This window comes from Nomascus leucogenys, chromosome 22a, assembly GCF_006542625.1.
Source record: "Nomascus leucogenys isolate Asia chromosome 22a, Asia_NLE_v1, whole genome shotgun sequence".
NCBI lineage: Eukaryota > Metazoa > Chordata > Mammalia > Primates > Hylobatidae > Nomascus > Nomascus leucogenys.
The window spans coordinates 130,502,072-130,526,931 of record NC_044402.1 but is presented as its reverse complement, the minus strand read 5'-3'; the positions used below and the strand labels follow the sequence as shown (position 1 = coordinate 130,526,931).

At 36.5% G+C, this 24,860-nt stretch overlaps 1 protein-coding gene across 23 annotated transcripts in view; it reads left to right on the top strand.

Annotated features, from left to right (window-relative positions):
• Positions 1-24,860, top strand: part of TRIP12 (thyroid hormone receptor interactor 12) — a 149,890-nt gene that overhangs the window by 57,383 nt on the left and 67,647 nt on the right. For 13 of the 23 annotated variants that reach the window (XM_030803880.1, XM_030803883.1, XM_030803891.1 and 10 more), the window contains exons 3-7: positions 1,432-1,557; positions 2,384-3,186; positions 16,539-16,644; positions 17,957-18,093; positions 24,407-24,490. In XM_030803880.1, the coding sequence (XP_030659740.1) occupies positions 1,432-1,557; positions 2,384-3,186; positions 16,539-16,644; positions 17,957-18,093; positions 24,407-24,490 (1,256 nt within the window). The remainder of the gene's footprint in view (positions 1-1,431; positions 1,558-2,383; positions 3,187-16,538; positions 16,645-17,956; positions 18,094-24,406; positions 24,491-24,860) is intronic. The other 10 variants (XM_030803902.1, XM_030803895.1, XM_030803896.1 and 7 more) reach the window with 2 other exon arrangements.

The window sequence follows — 24,860 nt, the reverse complement described above, 5'->3', positions numbered from 1 at the left end:
ACAAAGTTCAGCTTAGCTACAACTTTAGAAAATACACTTCTTGAAGTATATGTGTCCTTTCTAGAGTTTTTTTTTTTTTTTTAAAGAAATCCCTCTATTCTAATAAGTCTTTAGAAAATATTATTACTTTCAGATTAGAACGTTAAAAATAAAAATGATATGAGGGATCCAGGAACTATTTCCTTTCTTAAGAAGCTAATTTCTTACCTTCTTTTAAGACTCTTTTCATGAATTCTGGAAAGATGGAAGAAGTGATACAGAAAAGAGAAACCTTAGGTCCTCTTTTGGAACAGATGGTTGTACTTGTATGATATCTTAAGAAATTTATGGCATCCTTACAAATCGAGTTAGAATTATTTTGTGAGATTTTCAGTGACTCATTTCTAAGTTCTTTTGAGATGGTGTTTGGAATAAAAGCCTTAAACTTTTTTTTAACAAGTAAATTTGGTATTAATGAAACTTTTTTCTAAATTTTCATTAGTGTATGCTCTTATGTGGAAGGTGGATATCAGCTATGAATTACATAAATTGCATTTATTACATTAATATCTCACCCAAATGGCAGCAGTTTTCTGGATATCTATTAACGTATGTTTGTTTTTTATTGCTTGTGTAAATCTCATGTAACCGTTCCCCAAGGTCTAAAAAATAGTCTAACTGAAAACAGTTTTTTCATGTTCCTCAAACTTGCTTTTAGAACAGTGCTGGCATAAGGATTTGATTTATTGTAAATATGATGCACCATATCAATCATGGAATTATTTGAATGTTTTTTGGAACTTTTGTGGTAAATTCCATATTTCTCCAGGACTTTTTTGTGTTCTTTCTGTTGACAAGTACTTTAAAGTTTTAGCAAATATCACTATATTGATTTCATGTAGGTTTAGTTATTGTGTAGTGCTTGAAATGGTTTTCTGTGTAAAATCAGTTTGAGAATTGGTTCGTCTGTCTCTGCATTTGCTGTGTTTACCTGAATTTTAACGGACAAATTGGAAATCGGTATCAGTGTGGGAATCATCAATTGTCTTTTCCGTAAACTTTTAAAGCCATTACAGTCACATTATGTATTAAAAGTAGTGTTTAGATCTAAAGTCTAAATTTGCTTTTTGTTAAAATGTAGCATATTTGAATATCTGCACTAAAATTGCTGAAAAATGTGTTACTGCTTAAGCGACCATAACAACGCTGTGCAATTATGACTACTGGTGATAATAAACTCTTTGGTATGGGGGGGGAGGTTCTAAGAGGCGGTTTCTTTTTGCCAGATTATTTAGTAGAATAATAATTAAAACTTATAAATATTTGGAAAAAGGGTAGGGTCAACAATGAATTGTGGGAAGCTTTAAGAAATATATAAAAATATTTCACTTTCAGTATTGTATTTGCATCTCAGTTTCCTGATAGATTTCTGTTTTGATTTTCTGCTGACAGGTCACATTTAGGGCAGGCAAAACATAAGGGATATAGCCCTCCTGAGAGTAGAAAATCTAATTCTAAGGCACCCAAAGTGCAGTCTAATACTACTTCCGAACTGTCAAGGGGACACCTTTCTAAAAGGTAAATCTTCATGTTGCTTATACATTTTCAAGGCAGAATTATTTGCATTCAAATCATTGCATAATGTTAAAACTTGAGGTTATTCCAAAATGTTATGATACATATTTTCATTATTCTCTAACTTTTAGGATTGACAGTTTATCACCTTTGCATTGATTAGTGCATTATACCGTAGACAATGAGTTTGTCAATGATAAAATGATATTTTTGTTTGGAGAGCTATAAGATTCCCCCTTTGCTTAACAAACCGTTATGGCCATTTTTTATTTCTTTTTATTTTTTAATCTTTTTTTAGTTTTTATTGTCAGAGCTGTAGTTTAGGTTTAGGTCAGTGATTCTTAAGATCTAATTGGTAAGAGACTTTGGAAAGCAATGTTAACTGTGAAGATTTGATAGTACTACAATATAAAAATCTCTAACCTTCATTTCGAAAGTGCGTATGTTAATGCTTATTTCTTCTAAGCTTTGACAAAGCAGTTGTGCTTGTGAATAGGGCATCAATATTCTGGCTTCCTCTGGTTCTGAACAATTAAGTGTCGTTTTTCTTGTAATCTTAATTCTTGTTTTGTGATTAGGAGTGTTAGTGTCAGTAATCTTTGGGCTAAAGAACACCCTTATCTTTTAATCAGATATTTTACTATCCAAAGTCACATCTGCTTTTGTTTTGTTCTTTTATTGCGTTTTACAGATTTGAACCTTCTGAAAACCTATGTTTAATACTGGACTTAGTAGGGACATATTCGTACTTTATTTTTTGAAAGCATTATGTATGACAGTTGTAATTATGACAAGCTGATATTAACTGTTTTCTTATCTAACCTCTTAGAAGCTGCAGTTCATCATCTGCTGTGATAGTTCCACAACCAGAAGATCCAGACAGAGCCAATACTTCAGAAAGACAAAAAACGGGGCAGGTGCCTAAGAAAGACAATTCTCGAGGAGTGAAGCGCAGTGCTAGTCCAGACTACAACAGGACCAATTCTCCTAGCTCTGCAAAAAAACCAAAAGCACTTCAGCATACTGAATCTCCCTCAGAAACAAATAAGCCACATAGTAAGTCAAAGAAGAGACATTTAGACCAGGAGCAACAACTGAAATCTGCACAATCACCATCAACAAGCAAGGCTCATACCAGAAAGAGTGGGGCCACTGGCGGTTCACGGAGTCAGAAAAGAAAAAGGACAGAGAGTTCTTGTGTAAAGAGTGGCTCCGGGTCTGAATCAACTGGTGCAGAAGAGAGATCTGCAAAACCTACCAAGCTGGCTTCAAAATCAGCCACCTCAGCCAAAGCTGGGTGTAGCACCATCACTGATTCTTCTTCTGCTGCCTCTACGTCCTCCTCGTCTTCTGCTGTAGCCTCGGCCTCCTCCACTGTACCACCAGGTGCCAGAGTGAAACAAGGAAAAGATCAGAACAAGGCCAGGCGTTCCCGTTCAGCATCCAGTCCCAGCCCCAGAAGAAGTAGCAGGGAAAAGGAACAGAGTAAAACTGGTGGCTCTTCAAAATTTGATTGGGCTGCTCGTTTCAGCCCTAAAGTTAGCCTTCCTAAAACAAAACTGTCTCTTCCAGGGTCTTCTAAGTCAGAGACATCAAAACCTGGACCTTCTGGATTACAGGCCAAATTAGCAAGTAAGTTTACAAAAAGGTCTTTTTCTTTAATTAAAGAAAGTTTCTCTTGGTTTGTCAAAAGCAATTATTCTTTAAAGTTAAGAGTTTTTTTCCCCCAGTTGTACATAATCTTAGATGTATTACTGTCCATATAATTAAGTACATAACAGCATGTAGCAACTGCTACTACATTTAGTTTTGTTGAGACAGGTAAGGAATACTGCCTTCCCATTATTATGAAACCATCACATTTTAGTGTCTGTGTCTTTATTGGTCCTCACAGCATCTCCTACTTCACCGATTTCCTAATATCAGGATGGGACATAAAGTTGGATTTTCTTCTATACCACATACAAAATTATCATTTAGTTAGGAGTTCTTTTTAGTTATGAGTTGCCATGATCAGAGATCAAATATATATATGTTGTTTTAGATAGAGTCTCACTCTGTTGCCTAGGCTGGAGTGCAGTGGCGCAGTCTCGGCTCACTGCAACCTCCACCTCCTGGGCTTAAGCGATCCTCCTGCCTTGGCCTCCAGAGTAGCTGGGATTACAAGTGTGCACACCACGCCTGGGTAATTTTTGTGTTTTTAGTAGAGATGGGGTTTCACTATGTTGGCCACGTTGGTCTCAAACTTCTGACCTCAAATGATCTGCTCACTTCGGCCTCCCAAAGTGTTGGGATTACAGGTGTGAGCTACCATGCCTGGCCAAATACATTTTTTTATATGAGATATTCTTGATGTGTAGATACAATGAATTAAGTTATTGCTATAAATATACCGCAATATAAATTAAACCTTATTCATATGTAATATCTCATGGTCTTTAAGGAGCTTTGTCTAAAGATGAATACTACTTATGTTTCACTACTCTTATATACACTACTGTGTGTCCTGAGTGAGAAAGAATATTGCTCTCTAAAAGTTTACAGTGGAGTAGAAAGAATTTGTGTTTTGAGAATACATTGAAGCAAAGAAACAGAAAGTAGATGGAAGAAACATAGTGTTATGTGCATTCCTTCATGAGTCAGTTTTGGAGATATCCAGTAACTCTTCTCCCCCTCTCTTTACCAGGGAACCAGCTGCTCATCTGGGGAATGCTAGTGTCTTTCTTTTCTTTCCTTCCTTCTTTTTTTTTTTTTTTTTTTTTTTTTTTTGAGACAGAGTCTTACTCTGTTGCCCAAGATGGAGTAGTGGTGTGAGTGGTGCGGTCTTGGCTCACTGCAACCTCCACCTCCTGGGTTCAAGCAATTCTCCTGTCTCAGCCTACTGAGTAGCTGGGATTACAAGTGTGCGCCACCACACCCAGCTAATTTTTGTATTTTTAGTAGAGAGGGAGTTTCACCATGTTGGTAAGGCTGGTCTTGAACTGGGACAAGTGATCCACCTGTCCCAGCCTCCCAAAGTGTTGGGATTATAAGTGTGAGCCACTGTGCCCAGGCTTCTTTGCTTATTTCTGTTTCAGAAACCTATAAAGGACAAATAGGATAATAAAGCACTTATCTCTACAGTTTTTAAAAGCGTTTAAATTTTATAATACCTAATTAGGAAGCTTGCTTTTAAGCATCTTTTCTTTGATGAATTTTAGATCTACATTTGGGTAGGGCTATAATGTTTTCTTGGTTTAAAAAGATTGTATATAGTGTCTACTAGCATTCTTGTCAAAGTATAGCTCATATTGAATCAGCCTAACTTAAAACTGAATCGGAACTGTTAGCTCTGTTTAATTTAACACTGCAATCTAAAACTACTTTTGGTTGATTCACGTATTACCTGAAATGACAATACTATTAATAGTAGGTACTGTATAAAAAATTTTATGTTTAACCTGTATGATAGGTTATTGTGAAGTAACATATTTTATTTTTAGATTGAACTTTGTTCTGTTTTGGTATTTTAAATATGCAGAACACCTGTATAAAATGTTTTAAGTTTAAAGGATTAAGATAGGCTAGATCAGTATCTTGAAGTGAGAAAGGAAAAAAAGGTCCAAGTTAAAAGGACAACCCAACTATTTGTCCTTCCAAGGCTTTATTGATAATTGGAGTTATATATGTCAGCTTTTATACTGCCTTTCCTCCCTGTGTTTTGTGTCTGTCAGTCCTGCTATGTAATATTCACAGCCAGTGTCTCAGCCTCCCAAGTAGCTGGGATTCACAGGTGCCACCACACCTGGCTAATTTTTGTATTTTTAGTAGAGATGGGGTTTTGCCATGTTGGCCAGGCTGGTCTCGAACTCCTGACCTCAGGTGATCTGACCGCCTCGCCCGGCCAGGTCATGTATTTAAAGGGCTTTTGTATGCATCAGGGTTTTTTGTTTTAACGTTAGTCCAGAGGCCAGAATTAGATTCACTGGGTGGATGGAAGTTGAGAGATGGGCTTCTGATTAATACAAATCTTAGTAGAATAAAAATCTAAAAATTATATTAAAAATAGAGTAGGCCATTGTGAGAAATTTCACATTGGGTAGGTTATTTTATTTTATTTTGGATATCCTTTGTTTTCTTCCAGTTTTTAAGAATCGAACCTCTTTGAATGTGATGTGTTTCCTTAGGTAAAGACTTACTCTAAGACATAATTGGTCAGTAGGAGAGCTTCATAGTAAAGGAAATGTTTTAAAAATTGTAGGAACAACAGTATTTTTAAGATGCTTTGTGTAAAACCATTCCCCGTGTTCAAGTATTATTCAAGGAGATTCTAGATAAGCAGGAATACGTTGAACGCTGTGGGAAGACTTGCAGTAACTTCTTCACCCAATAATTTGCAAATTAATTTGACCAGCTATTATTTGGGAATCAGTAGTGGTTCATGGAATACACTCAGGAAATGATATAATACATTTAGTGAGGAAGCTTAAACAGGAAGACCTTGTTATTGTGCTGCTTAGTCAATTGTTGATAGGCCAGTGAACAAGTTCTCGGCGAGGCACTAGGGCTGGCAGAAGATCTAGTGAAACCGCTACTTTAGTGATAGACTTCCTGAAGCATTGCTGCTTGCCAGCTATATCTCATCAAAACAGCTCTGAGACAAAGGTCATTCTGTGTTACTTGGTAAAAGTCTCCTGAATACCCCAGAAAGAAGAGTGTTATGTAACAATTTTTAATGTACATTAGGAAGTTATAGCTGTCTCTGTTGTTTAGCCTAAGTAAGTAGACATTTTTGCAAATTTTATACAGCCTAGATATAAAACCAGTAGGGTAATGTAATGATATTCGTAGATGGCTTCAAAAGTCTTTTTATATTTTAATATACTTTAAATAATTTTATAACTAGTTTGGCTTCAAAATACATTTTGCTAATCTACTTATAAAAGCTAATTTAAAAAAAAATTTTACAATAATTTCAAAACGAGTAGGTGATGGTTGTATAGAATTATAAGAAACAATTGGTGATCAAAATCTGAGTAATTATGGAACCTGTTTATAGAAAAACTTAAGTTATATTTCCAGGCTGATGTTCTATTGAAGATCTACTTTACTCTCTATTATTTAAAGTGGACATCACGTGCACGTTATTAGTAACATAGCAGTAGTTAACAGCTTACTTTTGTCTTGAGTTTCATATTCTCCTGGTGACTTGCATATAGCCTGTGGTTTTTATCAGACCTAGACAAGAACCAGGCAAAAGCCAAATTCTAGAAAGGAGATCTGATTAGATTAGGAAGACATAGTGCTTTGCACCCCTAGCATGGAGGGAGGAAATAAGAATGAGTTGAGCAGGAGAGATGAATTTAAGTTAGATACATGGTTTCACCAACTTGCATCTTGTAGGATCATCTCTACTTGCGTGAACAAAGTAGATTATCTGTGAGCCCTGTGAAGAGTTGGGCAGGGAGCTTTTAAGGAAACGGGTTGAGTGTCAGTTTTCTATATTACAAGGCAGCTATTAAAGTAATTTAGCAACTTAAAAGTTTAAAAGTTCCAATATGTGACCGCTTTGAAAAATTACTAACAAATAATCCTAGTGTTTTTGAGGCTTTGAAAAAACTAAACAGAAGTGGCCAGATTTAAAAAAGAGATCATTTAATTGTAAATACAGCATTGACTTCTTTGTTAACAAGACTTTGCTTTGTATTACATTGTTTGGAAATTATAAATGACCATGTTACATATTTTTTTGTATACAAGGTCAAAATAAGAATTAAATTAACCAAATTATGTTTTACTCAACTTACATTAGTAATTGCCCTTTATATTCTTACGTGTATTCTGGAATGGTTTTGACACTTCTGGTTCTGCTATATGTTTGTTAAAAAGAATCCGGAAAGTACCAAAATATACAAAGAAGAAAAATACAAAATCATTTTTAATTTCATTCACCAAGGGCTACCTCTTTTTTTCTTTTTTTTTTTATATTTATTTTTTTGGTGTGTATCATGCCAAAAATTTTCGCTTTATATTTATCAACACTTATGTGCAGTGTAAAGTGAAAGAGTTATATGAGATCTTTTTTTTCTTCTTCTTCAAGAAGATAATCATAGCTTACTGCAGCCTTGATCTCAAAAGATTCAAACAGTGTTCCCACCTCAGCACCCCGGGTAGCTGGGACCACAGGCACATGCCACCATACCCAGCTAATTTTTTTAGAAATATTTTTTTTTGGGGGGAGATGAGGTCTCACTATGTTGCCTAGGTTCGTCTCAAACTCCTGGACTCAAGCGATCCTTCTGTCTAGGCCTCCCAAAGTGCTTGGATTATAGGCATGAGCCACTACGCCTGGCCAGATCTATTATTTTTTTTTAAAGCAGTCTTTCTGCCACTTTGCTCTTTTCTATAGCTGATTATTTTGATGTTTCAGTGTCTAGATTATGTGCTTTTATATGTCCCTTGTTGATTCTTCTCCCCCACCCCCAACTGTTTGATCCCTGTTGTGTTCCCCTTATGGAAAATGAAGATTTTGCATTCTAACCTTACCCCACCCCATTCACCTACCAAACACATACTGTTATATACTTCCTGTCTTCCCAGTGGTGATCAGCATGCAGGGTTTATTGTGTCATGAACATCTAAATGTTATTTACACTGAGCCATGTAGGAACATTTCCTTTCTCACACATTTTTGCTTTTCCTGAATTTTAAATTCCTTTTTGTTGTTGTTTTCCTTACTTTCCCATGAACTTACTCAAACTCCACATTCCTTACTAATTGCCACAATCTTTTCTCAAGCTGTCTGCATGCATTTGTTTCATCTTCTTGAAGAAATGAGGCCTCTGGATGGTTGTTCTTTATGCCTGGTTATACTGCTTTAGCCTTGAGATTTCTTCAGTCTTCTTAGTTTCCCTTTTCTAGGTTTCATGTCATCTTTCTTGGTTTCTTGTTTTGGTGGAATATTTCTTCCTGATTCTAAGGAAAAGTATTTATGAGATTTTAATAAAATTTATTTTTTCAAAATTTAGATGTCTGAAAATGTTATACCACCCTGATACTTATTTGCCAGATCGGTGAACATAGAGTTCTGGGTTGGGAATTACTTTCCTTCAGAATTTTCCAGTAGTATATAGTGTATTCTGTCTTGCAATACTGGCACCATTCCTGATTCCGATTTATTCCTTGATAGGGACCAACTGGTTTTGCTTTCTCTGGATCTGGGGCATTCTGAAGACTCAGGACTTACAGCTCTAAAACCAGCATAGTCCTAGGCAAACTGGGACTGTTGGTCACTATGTACTTGTTTCTTTTCTCTTTCTTGATTTTCTGTTGAGTGTTTGTCTTCTTAAATGGTCTTGATCTTACTGTTTGACATTGCTTTCCTTTTTCGTTGTTTCTGATAGATTTCTACTTCATCTTCCAACTTTTCTCTTGAAATGCTTTTTTTCCCCCCATGTTTGCCATGTTTTATTTCCAAGAGGTGATTTTGTTTTCATTTCCTTGTTTATAGAATCATGTGTTTGGTTTATGGTTGCATTTCTTTTTTGATGACATTAATGGTGAGTTTTCTTTGCCTGTGTAATCTTAAGTATTTGTGTGTGTGTGGGGAGGGGGGGCTGCATTTTGGATTGGTTTTGTCTTTCGTGTTAGGAACTTTCCTCGTATTCTGGTAATTCTGGTAATTCCTGGTTGTCTCCTCATAGTCAAGTGTAATTTGAGACCAAAAGTCTAATTTGTAAGCTCTGAGTACATAAGGGAGGTTTGACCAAGATTCATTGTTTAGTGATCTGGTTGGGTCATTTTGTTGTAAACTTCCTCTTATCATTATTTTTAGATCTTTTTTTCTTTAGCTGGTAAAATTCCACAGAGAAGATTGTTTCAAACTTCTGCCTCAAGGTGAAGCCCTGAGTGCCTGAGTTCTGGGGGCCAAGTGGTAGAAGAGGCCACAGACTGAGGCAGGATAATGTATATTGTCAGACAGTATGTTTGTACTCGATTCCCTTCTCTCCCTCTTATTTTTGGTATAGTGAACCTATTTGTGCTGTGTACTTTAGTCAGGAATTTCTATATTCTATACTTCCTAAAGAATAAAGGTCTTGTCTTTTGCTGGAACCAGGAGAGGAATCGTTACCCAGCTGTACAAGTGTGGGAGAGGATCTGAGGATCTGATGCCTTATAAACAGCCTATCAGCCAATCTTCAGTTTTAATCCCAACACTGCCCTAGAGGTATCTGGCATCATCAGATCCTGAGCCTTTTTGGGTTTCTCTGGTGTCAGTTTAATTGGTAGTTAATCTCAGCTTTCTACTTTCAGCTTTCTGGACTTCCCAGTGCATTTAGCCCCGGCATTTCTGGTGTTCATTTCCTAAAATGGTATTGTAATGATAGTGTCTTCCATTCTCATCCTTGTAGGTTTATGTCTCAGATTGTTTTAATGCTATATTAGTGGCATTTCATGTGGAGACAGAAGTGAGTGCATGTGTGTTAAATCTTCTCTCTTTACCCAGAAGGGAGACACTTCGCTAGGCATATGCAAAAGTATGATCTCGCTGTACATGACAGTAGGCATTACTTTTTGAGTGCCTGTTATGTGCCAGGCTCTGAAATAGACATTTGATGTCCGTTAAATTTCATCTTCAGAATGACAGAGCAAGGTAATAGTTGTAGTTGTGGAGAAACAAAAGTGCATTATTTGTCTAAACACTTTGTAATAGACTGGTTTCCTTTCAAATAACTATAAATTACATCATTCGTAATGGCTAGATATGGATGTACCCTAATTAAGTATAGCTTTGTAATTTATACCACTCTTTCCTTGTTAAGTCACTGGTTATATTCTTTTTAGATATTGACATATATTTTGAAACTGCACTTAGAAATATATGAATTTAATTCCCACCAGCTGTGTAAAAGTGCCAAAGTGTTCACATCCTCATTAAATAATAACTGTTTTCTTGCAACTTTAATTACCATACTGTTTTATTTAACTATTCCCTATTATTGGGCATCTAGCTCCTTTCTAGTTTCTCCTTATTATAAATACTGCTTAGATGAATACCTTTGGACATTTCCAATATTTGTAATTCATATTGACAAATCAGTGCATGAAATGGCTGTGCATTGACTAGGAAATAAAAATTTGCTTTAAAAATTGCATTTGGGATTTAGCTCATCTGCAAAATCTGTCTTATTACTGAGTTATTTTAAAATAAAAGTCTGTGATTCCTTTTTATAACCTCATAGATTACTTTTCATTTTTTTTGAATTTATTTTTACCAGAGTAACCATCAACGTAGTTACACGGACATACCTTGGAGATGTTAATGCACTCAGTTCCCAGCCACCACAATAAAATTAAAATCACAGTAAAGTGAGTTCCATGAATTTTTTTGCTTCCCAATGCACATAAAAGTTGTACTTACACTATACTGTAATCTAGTAAGAATGCAATAAATAGCATTGTGTCTAAAAAAACAGTGTACATGGCTCAGTTAAAAATATTTTATTGCTAAAAATTGCTAATGATCATCTGAGCCTCAGCGAGTCATCATCTTCTTGCTGGTGGATGGTGTTGCCTCAGTGTTGAGAGGTGCTGACTGATGAGAGTGGTAGTTGCTGAAGGTTGGTGTGATTGTGGCAGTTTCAAAACGATGAAGTTTGCAGCGTTAATTGACTTTTGCTTCCACGAAAGATTTCAATATAGCATGTGATGCTGTTTGATAGCATTTTATCTATAGTAGAACTTCTTTGAGAATTGGCGTCAATTTTTTTCCAGCCCTGCTGCTGCTGCTTTATCACTAAGTTTATGTATATTTTAAATCCTTTCTTTTCATTTCAGTGATGTCCACAGCATCTTTCCACGAATAAATTCCATCTCAAGACAAAAACTACCCCCTCCCCCCACCTTTTTTTTTTTTTTTTTTTTGGAAAAAAAGAGACAGGGTCTCGATCTGTCACCCAGGCTGGAACGCAGTACTGTGATCATAGCTCACTGCTCAAGTAATCCTCCTTCCTCAGCTTTCTGAGCAGCTGGGTCTACAGGCTTATGTCACCGCACCCAGCTAATTTTTTTTTTTTCGTAATTTTTTGTAGAAACTATGTTGCCCAGGCTGGTCTCAAACTCCTGGTCTCCAGCAATCCTCCTGCCTCTGCATTCTGAACTGCTGGGCTTACAGATGTGAGCCACTACACCCGGCCAGGCATTTGTGTTTTAAAGATCCATCATAGTCATCCCCTGATATGCCTATAAATGTAAATGATTTATAGCAATTTTTTTGATATCTACCCTTGTTTAAGACATTAATTTGTATACTATATTCTTTTAAAATATAAAGAGGTTTTATTTCTTTTGTTTTGGAGAGTTTTAACTAGTTTTTGAAATTTGGATGAATTCTTACATGTTTTTTTTTCCCTCCTCAAAGTCTGGGTCAGTAACCATTTTCTACAAATGGCCATATAGTAAATATTTTAGGCGTTGCTGACCACATACAATCTTTGCCACATATTCTTCTTCATTTATTATGACTCTCTGGAATGTATAAACCATTCATAGTTTGAGAGGCTCAGGTTGCCAGTCAGATTTGTCCCACAGGCTGCTGTTTGTCAACACCTGCTCTAGACTAAAAATTCTAATAATGACTTATGGTCTGAATTCTGGGATTAATGGTGGATATTCAACCAAAATTAAATGGAAGTACAAATCAGTTCACATGATGAGTAAAGCCAAGAGAATGCCTAGCTTCAGGCTTGGCTGGATCCAGAGGTCAAATGAAGATAGCACTTGCAATCTCACTTCTTGTGACCTCCCTCAGACTCTCCCTTTACAATAAAAGAGGATAATATCTACTCATTTATATATCAACATTTAAGGAAGTCCTGATTTCCTTGGGTTATATACCTGTCCTTGAATGAATCAGTATGGTAGAGGAGAAAAAAGGGGGATGATGGTGAGGATTGGTGTTTGACCCTCTTGAGCAGTAGTAGGAATGTGTTGGAAAATACATTTCCAATGGTACCACATGGAGAAGAGGTAGGAGATAGCTTTCCAGAGAACTTAAAAAATAAATAAGCAGTGCGCTCAGAAAAAGAGTTTCTGTACATTAAAAATAGGTGTGTGTACTTGATCATCTAAAGTCACTTTAAAATGCACATGTAAGTTGGAAGATAACAGTAATTAGTTGAATGGAATAATTACTTATGGAATGAAGATCTTAAATTAACTTCCCTCACCTCTTCGTCCCTGCCCAATTTTTATAGAGTCTTATCAAATACATTGACATTGATGTTTGTTTTGACTTCTTGTATAACAGAGGGAATCTTGAAGAAGCTGGAAAGTTTACTTAGTTCGTTGCTAGAATACTTCATCATGGTGGGGGAGACTATATTTTGATTGTGGGACTGTGTAATAGGTCTGATATGTGTATCTCAGATTACCATATGAAAGATTAACATGCCTTTAACATAGATCATGTAAGAATGGAAGATAGCATAAAAACAGGACAGCGAAGATATATTATTCAGTTGTCTATTTCTAATTTTTAAGTAACGTAACATAACTAAGAGTAAAAGCCATTCCAGTATTGGTAGTGACCTACCTTTGGTGACTCCTTTTAAGTAGGCAGACATATTACTTGAGCTCATTTCTCCTGCAAAATGATGAGATTGGAATCATTAAATAATAGTCTAATGTAATGAGAAATACATTTTAAAATTTATAAAATTTGAAGTAGACAAGTAAATCATGTAAGTAGGAAGTACCCCAAAGCATCTTAACTATTCTTACATAAGAGTAAGTAAAATATCTAAGGTCATTGTCACTCCTCAGTCTGATTCTCTTACAATGTTGTTTTAAACATTCAAAGCTTGCAACTGGATACATATATTTTTAATTATATCACATTTTGAAAGCCAAACCTTGCAAATTGCCGCTGTTTTGAAAGACTGAAACCTTGAACTTTGAATAAATCAGTTTTTTTTTTTAAATTAGGAATACATGTTCTTTTTTTTCTTTCTTTATTTTCCTTCTTTTCTTCTCCCCTCCCTTCCTTTTCTTCCTTTTCTTTTGCAAGGTCTCATTCTATCATCCAGGCTGGAGTGCAGTAGTGTGATCTGTGGCCTTGGACTCCTGGGCTTAAAGGATCCTCCCACGTCAGTTTCCTAAGTAGCTGGAATTATAGACATGCATCACCATGCCCAGCTAATTTATTTTTATTTATTTATTTTTTGTGGAGACACAGGGTCTTACAGTGTTGTTGATGCTGGTCTCAAACTCCTGGGCTCCCCCATTCCTCCAGCCTCAGCCTCCCAAATTGCTGGGATTTCAGGCATGAGCCCCACTATATCCAGCCTGTGTTTTTTGTTTGTTGTTTTGGTTTGGTTTTCTTGTGAGGACAAGATCTGTGTTGCCCAGGCTGGTCTCAAACTCTTAGGACTCAAATGATGCTCTGGCCTTGGCCTCCTAAAGTGCTGGGATTACAGTCATGAGCCACCATGCTCAGCCTGTTTTTGTTTGTTTGTTTGTTTTATAGACACATCTATATTGGAGAACAGAACAATTAGGATTTTTAGGCAGACAATACTAACCTCCAGTTTCATCTTTATCCAGAGGTTTAAAGATGATAGGAACAAGGGCATGTATACCTATACCAATATAATAAGGTCAAGAATTTTGAGGGAAAGAGTACATCTACATTTATACCTAACTTCATTACACAAAACCTTTGGGGTAAGAGTATATTAATCTGACCAGTGACATTCTTATTGAGTGGCGTCATAAAGGTAAACGATAAATGTAGTTTTGCTGCATTACAGAGCCTGGGAAAGGGGGGTGGGGAGGGAGGGAGAGAAGGAGGGAGGGAGGGGGGTGGAGAGAGAGAGAGAGAGAGAGAGAGAAAGAGAAAATAAGAGAATTACCTACAAGGGATCAGGAAGGACCTTTTAGAGCAATGGAAATGTTTGTGTCTTAATGGTGATGCTGGTTATATGGGTAAATACATTTGTCAAACCCGTTGAACCACTCACAATAAGTATATTATTATCACATGTAAGTTATAGTTGAAGACAGTGTAAAAGAGAGTTAAACAGTGAAGTCTATTTTAGGACATGAATAGTGAAAGAGTAAAATAAAGTTTGATTAAAAAATATGTCATCACTTCAAATCAGCAGTGTAGCCCACAGTACATTAGTTTGAATAATTTACTTTTAATGTCACTAAATAGATGCAAAAGTGTGTGCTACTGTCTATTACTGTATCATGGTATGTATAAAGATATTTTAGTATTCATGAATGAAGTACTATATAATACTAAATGACAAGAATACAGGGTTTAAGTGCTTTGTTATAAGCAAAAACACTATATTTTTTGGTGTGTTTTAATATAATGTACGTTTGCGTTTTTTTCTCTCTAAACTGTACATTCGTAAGTCTACTTTAACTTAGTCACACAAATCCGATAGAAAAGCAAGTGTAAAATTGAATACTTTCTGAAATACTATTTTAAAATAATTTATGAATTTTTAAAATATTAAACATGATGCTAATTAGCCAAACGTATTACCAAGCTAGCTCCCTAGATCTGTTTCCATGCCCTGTCTCTTAGGTGACCAGACTGTGTGCCCTGACAAAGACAGCATAGGATATCAGGCATATGATTATATCAAGTAATTCTGGCAGTATGCTGTGTAGAAAACCAACCTAAAAATAAGATTGAAATTTAATAAACTCTTAAGCCAATCATCTTTTCCCAATTAAAGTTTCATTCTTTGATTCTTTTATGTCAGCTTCACCTGTTTAGATAATCTTTCACGAAAGTTATTTTGAAAAAGGCCCAAAAGATATAGTTTAGATGTCTAAAAGGTAATGCCTGTCTAAACATAGATTTTTATCTATATAGCTTCTGTTTCATGTTTGCAGATTCTTGAATAAGTTGATTTTTCACTTAGCAACTCTCCCTTTAAGTCTGCTGTAAAGACCGTCCCAAGTTGAATGAACTGAAGTTTTGAGTCTAAAAGATCAAGAAAATGTCTAGAATCCTTTTTACTGTTTCTCTCCCAGTTCTTTTACTGCTGTTTTTTCCCAAAAGAGTAAAGAATTGTTTTTCCCCTTTAAAGCAATGAAATCAGCAAAATTAAAACTTCCTGAAAAGAAGCAAGTGACCAGGACCAATTCTATAATTAATTGGTCTCTGAAAAAGTTAACAGCTATTTCAGATGATGCTGAGTTCTCATGGAAATATGATTGGTAACTTTGGAGACCTTTCACTGTTGGAGGTCTTTGTTTAGATTGAGTATAAAGCCTAGGATGTCATTTATGGTAAGACCGTGAGGGTTGGGCGAGGGTGGATGCTGTCTTGGCTTTCTTATTGTTCATAAAATAGTAATAAACTTTACTTAATTGATACACCATTTTCGAGCCTATTGACCTGTAAAGGCATAAGTTAGCTTCCAGAATAAAATGTAAAGTATGCTTAATTGACTCTCCCCCCTAATTATACAATATTTTATAAATCAGACTTCCTAATAACCTTCAGTCCAAGTGCATGTACCTTTCTGATGGGTGGTATAACTCATTTTGTTCTCTCATACCTTATTGATGAACCTTATATAAACTAACTGAAATGGGACAAGAACAGTGTAACAAAGTTGATAAACTTAATGACATTTAGTAAATTCTTGAAATAAAATGGTATATACAAAAAAACTCACCTTTGTTAGTGGAGAAGAGGAGCAGGTGAGAAAAGAACTTTGAAAGAGGAGAGCTAGGCAGGACTCTGGGGATAGCTTGGGTCAAGGTTGGGTCCAAGTGAGAAGACTGATCCTGAACTGGAGTGCCAAGTACCATTAGCTTTTTCATTATGAATAGGCTGTGGAAATAAAGCTAGCAATACTGTTGGAGAGGTTATAAAAATATTCTGTCAAGTTTTGAACATGATGACCTGAAGAATTTTATAATTTTTAATTAATGATAATTTCTCATTATAAAATTACACTTCCATTTTCCATGGATAGGTTTAAGAAAATCTACGAAGAAACGCAGTGAGTCTCCACCTGCTGAGCTCCCCAGTTTGAGGCGGAGCACACGCCAAAAGACCACGGGCTCCTGTGCTAGTACCAGGTAATTTTTTTGTTAGTTTGTTTATAGTGAGTTCATTTATCTTCTTTTGCTCAGTTTCAACTTTCATCAAAATACTTAACTCCATAGGTTGTTTTTTGTTTTGTTTGTTTTTTTGATGGAGTCTTGCTCTTGTCACCCAGGCTGGAGTACAGTGGCACAATCTTGGCTCACTGCAACCTGCGCCTTCCGGGTTCAGGTGATTCTCCTGCCTTGGCCTCCCTAGTAGCTGTGATTACAGGTGCCTGCAACCCCACCCAGCTAATTTTTGTATTTTTAGTAGAGACGTGGTTTCACCATGTTGGCCGGGCTGGTCTCCAACTCCCAACCTCAAGTGATCCACCCTCCTCAGCCTCTCACAGTGTTGGGATTACAGGCGTGAGCCACCGTGCCTGATGATTTTTAAAAAATTATTTAAATTTTTTTTTACTTGAGTAAAGACATATTCTAACATAACTGGTATTATCTTTGTGAATTTCTCCGCAATATTTATTTATTATTTATATGTTTTTACTAAGTTTTAATCATTCTATTTCTTGACGATACTTTTATCCTCTACTTTTCCTTTGTTGTTATGCTATTTTCACAATACTGTTGACAGTAGCAGGACCTTTGGCTGTTTACAGAGTTCTAGTCTGCCAAATATACTTCTAATGAGCATCTTTATGCAGATTTGGGTTGTTTTTTTTTAAAGGTAGTTAAATTTCCCAATAGTGTGATTAATGAATCAAAAAGGATGCCTGTTTTAATGGCTGTACTGTTGCCTAATTGGTTTCCGAAGTAGCTGGGACTACGGGCGCATGCCACCACACCTGGCTAATTTTTGTATGTTTAGTAGAGACAAGGTTTCATCATATTGGTCAGGCTGATCTTGAACTCCTGAGCTCAGGTGATCCACCTGCCTCAGCCTCCCAAAGTGCTGGGATTACAGGCGTGAGCTACCGCATCCAGCCAGTAGTAATCCACTATTTACCCTGGAAATGATGCTCTATTTTAAATGAATTGAATTTACTCTGCAGGAAGAGTCACTTTTCTGTTTAGCTGGAAGTGTTTTAAAAATCATTTCTGTTTCTGAGGATGACAACAGCTCACAGTAACACAAAAGCTTGTATTGTAAATGCAATATAACTTGGAAGAATTTTAAATATACAAAGTCTTGGTTGTTATACATGGTGAGTTTCTGCACTTACTTTTATTTAAAAAGAGGACGAAGAAGAAACTGGCTTTGTGCTCCATGAATTTGAGCTTTGTGTTGTGTATACATTGCTCCTGGTTCACTGGTAATGCTGCCCATGATGACATTTTTCTGTTGTAGTCGGCGAGGCTCTGGCCTGGGCAAAAGAGGAGCAGCTGAAGCTCGTCGACAGGAGAAAATGGCAGACCCTGAAAGCAACCAGGAGGCAGTAAATTCTTCAGCTGCTCGGACAGATGAAGCTCCCCAAGGAGCTGCAGGTAGATTGGTACTTCTTAGCTTTAAAATGTGTTTCTGTCTTTTACAGATTTGATGGGCGGAGGGAGGGAAGTATGCTAGGTGTTACTATCGTATAAACTTCTTGTTCTGTTTTGTTTTACTTTACCAGTTTGATATTTTGATTAGTTGGATTCAGTTGCCATTTTAAAATTCTCATCCAAATTTGCACTAATTACATTCAAAAGGCTTTTAGGAAGAAGTAAACTCTGTTTAAGCTTTTTATATGTTGACTAGTGTGTATAACTGCCCACTGATTGAAAGAATTTAAATTCATAGTAAAAATGTAAGGATATAGTTTAAATTTCTTCACACATATATAAATTTTAATTTAGAATTTTTGTAAGCCCTAAAATACAAGTATTCAGTCTGAACCTTAGCTATAAGAATAGTATTTATATTGTTATGGGCTTCTCATTTTTATTCTTGATATAATAGAAGCACAAAAATTAAGGCTTTTCTCTCAGCTTTAAATATGTACCCATTACCTGTACCAAAACAAGGCTAATACTTCAACTGTTAATTCTTGCTGATGGATATCAAAATGTAGTTTCTATTGACATTTCTCAATGACATGAACAACAGATAAAAAAATGTTAAAATCAATCACTATAGGCTTATATATATGAGTCCCTTAAATCAGATGATACATACAGGTTTAGATACAGGCATATACTTCCTTTTGAACAAAGATATTTCAGATACTGTTGTTTACTATTAGGATACGTTGTCATTTTCTTTAATGTCTGTGGTTGATCATATGTCATAGTTTGCCAGGAAGGTTGTGATTTACCTGCTATTGATGTCTTCTTGTTTTGTCTAGCTTAGCATTTTTTTCTTTTAAGCACTACACTTTCTTAGTTTTATATGATAAATTACATGGTGAGAGAGGAGTTTTTTTTCCATATTTGTTTTCCTAGAATAGTTTTTTGAAGGTTTAAATGGTAGATATTTGGAAAGTCCATTTCATTGCAACTCATTAAAACTGGTTGTTACTCACAGTCTGTCCCAGTGTTGTACACTCCTTCCCAGTCCTTTAATGTTTATTCAAAGCCTGAACGTAGAAATGGGGCAATTCCCAAATGGGTAACAGAAAAGGAGCTGCAGGCTGTTAATGTAGACTCACTACAGTAATTATTATAACTAATACACAGTGTACACTACGTTGCAGTCCAGCCATAGTATTAAGCACTTTACATATACTCTCATTTAATATTCCAAACAACCTGCTGAGGTATGAGTGCTGTTATTATTTTTTAAGTGAGGAAAAACGGAGACAAACATTGCTTATGCTTGCTCAGGGTTACAAGCTGTGATGTGTGACTTCCCAAAGCCAGGCATATTTGTAACAGCATTGTTGTCTAATGCAGTTACAAGAGTTTATATAATTTATATGAATATATAATTGAAGACTGGAATGGGAACGGGGTGTAAAATTTTGTTCCCCTATTTATTTACCTAAGAGGATAAAAGCATACGGGAATCAGGCTCATCCGACTGCCTTTCTAAACACTTCCAGGCATTCCATTGTCATTTATGTTTGAAATTACAGTGTGATACAGGTGTTTCCCAAGCTGTGTATTGTAGCTGGTGATAAAAATACATGTGGCATGTGCACTTGTATTAGAAGACTGACTTCATTACATTTTGGAGGATAGATCTCTTATGAATTATAGGAATTTCTCTGCTGACTCATGAAAGTATTTGTGGGGAAATAAGCTAATTATTTAGCAGCTTTGCATTAAGTTCTTCATGATAATGTGCTTTAGCTTCTGCATGTGTAAAATGGGAATGTAAAAGAAAATACAAACCTAAATTAGTATGGTGTATATAGGTTTGTGGACTTAGAGCTTCTTTTGACAAGTAAACGTTTTCAGATAGTACTTGTATAGTCGATGTGTAAGACTCCATTGGAAACATTTATTTGGAAATAATGTTGTTATTATTTTAAAAAGCCCAACCACATTAGCTCTTCATGTAAGAAATGCTAGCCTTCGAAGTTGAAGTAGTGTTTGCCACACTTTCCCACGAGTCAGAGGCAGACTCCTGTGCATTCTTTTTTTTTTTTCTTCTTTGAGGAAAAGTTTCTCTCTGTTGCCCAGGTTGGAGTGCGGTGTTGCAGTCTCAGCTCACTACAGCCTCTGCCTCCTGGGTTCAAGTGATTCTGTTGCCTCAGCCTCCTAAGTAGTCGGGACTACAGGCGCCTGCCGCCACACCTGGCTAATTTTTGTATTTTTAGTACACAAGGGGTTTCACCATGTTGGCCAGGCTGCTGTCCAACTCCTGACCTCAAGTGATCTGCCCACGTTGGCCTCCCAAAGTACTGGGATTACAGGCGTGAGCCTCCGCACCTGGTCTCCTGCGCATTCTTAGATTTGGACATAATCAGAACTGTACAGACCTTTATAGTGTTGATAAAGTCTTGCAAATGCTAGGGGTACTAAAGTAAGGAATGAACTATTTTTTTATGCTTGTAAAATAATGTCAGCTTCATTTTGCATTGGGTAGCTTTATAGTTTCAGAAGAAATGATCAGGGTTAGATCACATAAAGAAAGTGGTCCAATTTTGTTAACTTTGCATCAATTGGTTAAGTATAAAAACTTGTCACTCCATAATAGAATGTTTGTATTCTGATTTAGACAATATCTCTCCAGTGTTTTCACTTGTGTGTATTGTAAACTGTCTTACACGGTACTGTGAAGATAGGCTAAGACTAAACGGGAAATATCTGTTGAAAATCTGGAATTGGATTTTATCTACTGATAGTCACATTTTTTTTTTTTTTTTTTTGGAGACAGAGTCTTGCTCTTTCGCCCAGGCCAGAGTGCAGTGGCGCGATCTCGGCTCACTGCAAGCTCCGCCTCCCGGGTTCACGCCATTCTCCTGCCTCAGCCTCCCGAGTAGCTGGGACTACAGGCGCCCGCCACTGCGCTCGACTAATTTTTTGTATTTTTAGTAGAGACGGGGTTTCACCATGTTAGCCAGGATGGTCTCGATCTCCTGACCTGGTGATCTGCCCGCCTCGGCCTCCCAAAGTGCTGGGATTACAGGCGTGAGCCACCGCACCCGGTGATAGTCACATTTTTATATTTGACTGTGGGAACAAATCTGGCCTATGCCTAAGGAGGTTTGAAGCCTTGACTAAAGAACTGTAGCTGACTCCTGTTGATTAATTACATTTTCGTATCTGCATGACCTTACAGAACAGTTATCTCTATACTACCACTTAAATTAGCCAGAGGCTTGGCTGGTTTAGGTTTTCTAATTTTGTAAAACTTAGAAAACTAGTAGTTTTTTTGTTTTGTTTTGGTAAAACCAAACTAATTTTGTAAAACATACAAAAATAGTTTTTATATATGTTTTACAGAATTAAATAACTCGTGACTCATATCTAAACTCCCATTTTAGATAACCTAAACTACTTCATAAAAGGGAACAAAAGCTTAATACTTGCTGTCAGAGGCATGGCAAAAGAGTCCTTTTCTTCACAGTTATTTTCCAGTTTCTGTCAAAACCAGCACCCTACCCTCTACTGATAATCAGACTTCTGGCAGTGGCTCACACCTGTAACCCCAACATTTGGAGGCCGAGGCAGGTGGATCACTTGAGTTCAGGAGATTGAGATCAGTCTGGGCAACATGGTGAAACCTTGTCTCTACAAAAAAATACAAAACTTAGCCAGGCTTGGTGGCATGTGCCTTTGGTACCAGCTACTCAGGAGGCAGAGGCGGGAGGATCGCTTGAGCCCTGGAGGCGGAAGTTGCAGTGAGCTGTAAATTGCACCATTGCACTTCAGCTTGGGCAAGAGAGCAAGACCCTGTCTCAAAAAATAAAAATAAAAAAGATTCTGTGGCTCCCCAAAGGTTGGGACCCTGCTATAATAGAACCTTAGCATCTCTTTTAATTATGTTCTTCTATAGGTTTTATGTTTTGATTAATTGATGTCTTTGTGGCAGTGCAGTTCGAGATACTCATTATGAGAGTCATTAGAATAAAATATTTAAGAAGTAATGTAAGGTAGAAACCTTTAATGTTTGTAGGTCTGGAGAACATTTTAAAGTAAAATCAAGTAGATTCTCTGATAAATAACCTTAAAAACTCAGCAGTACTCTAACAGGTTAGATTTCTATGTGTTTGTTTTTTGATGTATGGGTTCCAGAGTGTGTTTTAAAAATACCCACTATTTCATTTGTTAAAACTTGGTATTTGCTTCCCATATAGATGGAATAGTCTTAAGATAAGTTTAAGAGCCATTTCAGTTATAGTTGTACCTAGTAACAGTATTCGTTAACAGCATTTCTGTATAATGTGAAGAAGCAACTGTATTTGAATTAAAAATCACTGCTAAAGAATATATTTGAGTCATACAGTTTCTAAGGGTACAACCTGTGAAGTCAGACTTCCTGAGTTCAGATCTCTCATCCATAACCAGCTATCTGACCTTGGCCAAGTATGCTCAAAGTCACAAAACTTTAGTTTCCTTATGTGCATGATGATTATAATACCTTTTGTACAGTTACGAGGAGACTTAGACAATGCCTATGTATGGTAAGCGTTTCATAAATGCTGCCTACCTGTAAGTAACATTATAGTGTGTAGTTATTGGTTAATTTCCTTTTTCTTTACCAGAAGTGTGGATTTTGCTCAACCTTTATACAACTTTAGTATTTCTGGTTAATCTGTCTCTCTGTGGCTCTAAACCTTTCGGAGTGGTGGGGGAGTTTCCAACATTTTTGTAAAAGGCCAGATAGTAAATGTTTTATGCTTTATGTAGTCTCTGTTGCAGGTACTCAATTCTGTAATTATAGCGTGAAAGCAGCCACAGACTTGTAAATGAATGAGTACAGCTGTGTTCTAATAAAATTTTTATTTACAAAACCATGTGGTGGGCTGGATTTGGCCTTTGGGCCATATTTTGCTGACCCTGTTCTAAACCATAAGTTTTTCCAAGAATTTTTTTTAATCCCAATAATGAAGTTACATAGAAAATACTTAATGGTGTGTGAAGAGAATGGTAATATGAAAATACAGTCAGTGGCTGGTATTTTGGCATCTTTTTCTTCAGACAAGCTCTTTAAATTCACATATGTTATTCACACATGCCTCTTTAACAATTATGACAAAAATATTCTTCCTGGCTTGCATTCTGTCACAATCTGTGCAGTATATAGGGCTTAAGGTATTGTGGAAGAGCTTATGTAGATCAATCATCTGTGTTTAAAAAAAAAAAAAAAAAAACCCCAAAAATAAAAAAAATAAAAACCCTTTGACCTCAGCAGACACATAGAGGCACAATTAACTGCTAGTTTTGCAGGAATATGGTTTTACTTCCTGTTCAGATTTATAATAGATTCTTCCTCCATTAGCTTAGACTGTTTTTTTGTCATTGTTGGTCAGGTTAGTATTTCGATTAATAGTATCCTGAATCTTAACTCTTCATTTAACACTAGTTTTGACACTTTAGTTGCCCTGTCTTTCATACTTTTTGTTTTTGTTTTGAGACAGAGTCTGGCCCTGCCGCTCAGGCTGGAGTGCAGTGGCACACTGCACGATCATGGCACACTGCAGCCTCTACCTCCTGGGCCCAAGCAGTGCTGTCAACTCAGGCATGCCCAACTCAGTAGCTGGGACTACACGTCTCACTATATTGCTCGGGTTGGTCTTGAACCCCTGAGCTTAAATGATCCTTATGCCATGGCCCGCAAAGTGTTGGTGTTACAGGAGTGAGCCACCATGCCCAGCCTCCTTCATGCTTCATAGCAGTCATCTGTTAGTTGTAATATCTTTTTGCACTCTTGAAGTTAATGAAAACAGATAAATAATTGTATCAAGACTGTAGTCCGGGAATAAAGCAGACTTAGAACGCAGATATCTACATACAACATTACCCTCAAATGTCAATTTTGCCTTTTTATTATTTTTGTTACTAATTGGCCATCTGTTAAATAATCACAATTGTTATAGCAGTATGTTCTTTATTGACTTTCAGAAGAGGGATTCAGGACATCTTAATTAAAGAACAGTTTCAAAGGCACAAGAAATTTGTCAAAAGCCACGTATAAATGAAGAACAAGCATAAAAATACAACCTTTTTAATACTAAAATAGTTGAGCTCTCCTTTCATTCCTAAAAGCTACAGGATAAAGTCTAGAAGAATAGCTGAGTGTACAGTAGCAAGACAAGTTTAATTGCCTTTATTCAATTGTAGTCCACAAAACTTTGGTTTTTCTAAGATAAGCCAGACATAATGTGTTTAAGTGCTCCTCCTAACCCTCATCTTTCCCCTCCACCCCAAGCCTCTAGTTCTGTTGCAGGGGCTGTTGGCATGACCACCTCTGGGGAGAGTGAATCAGATGATTCCGAGATGGGACGTTTGCAAGGTAAAAACAGTTATTGAGCCTACAAGAAACCATTACCATGAGCTACCTGTTAATACTATTCTTTTTAGTAGCAATTTCATGATTTGGAATTGGAAGATGAGCTATCCGCCTCTTCACGTTTACTGTTTAACTAGAGGAAGCCTTACATATTTATTTTTGTTTAAAATTTTTTAATTGTGGTTGCATGTGTAGCTGGTTTCTGTAATAAATAAGTTAAAAATCTTAAAAAACGGGTACCTTAATATATTTTTGTCTGGTATCCAGTAGCATTATGAATGCATTTAACCCGCTTAGGCCTAGTGTTCCATTATTGGAACACTAAGGATGTGGGAGTTATTTATATCCTACTGCTCAAGGCCATCGCTAAGGT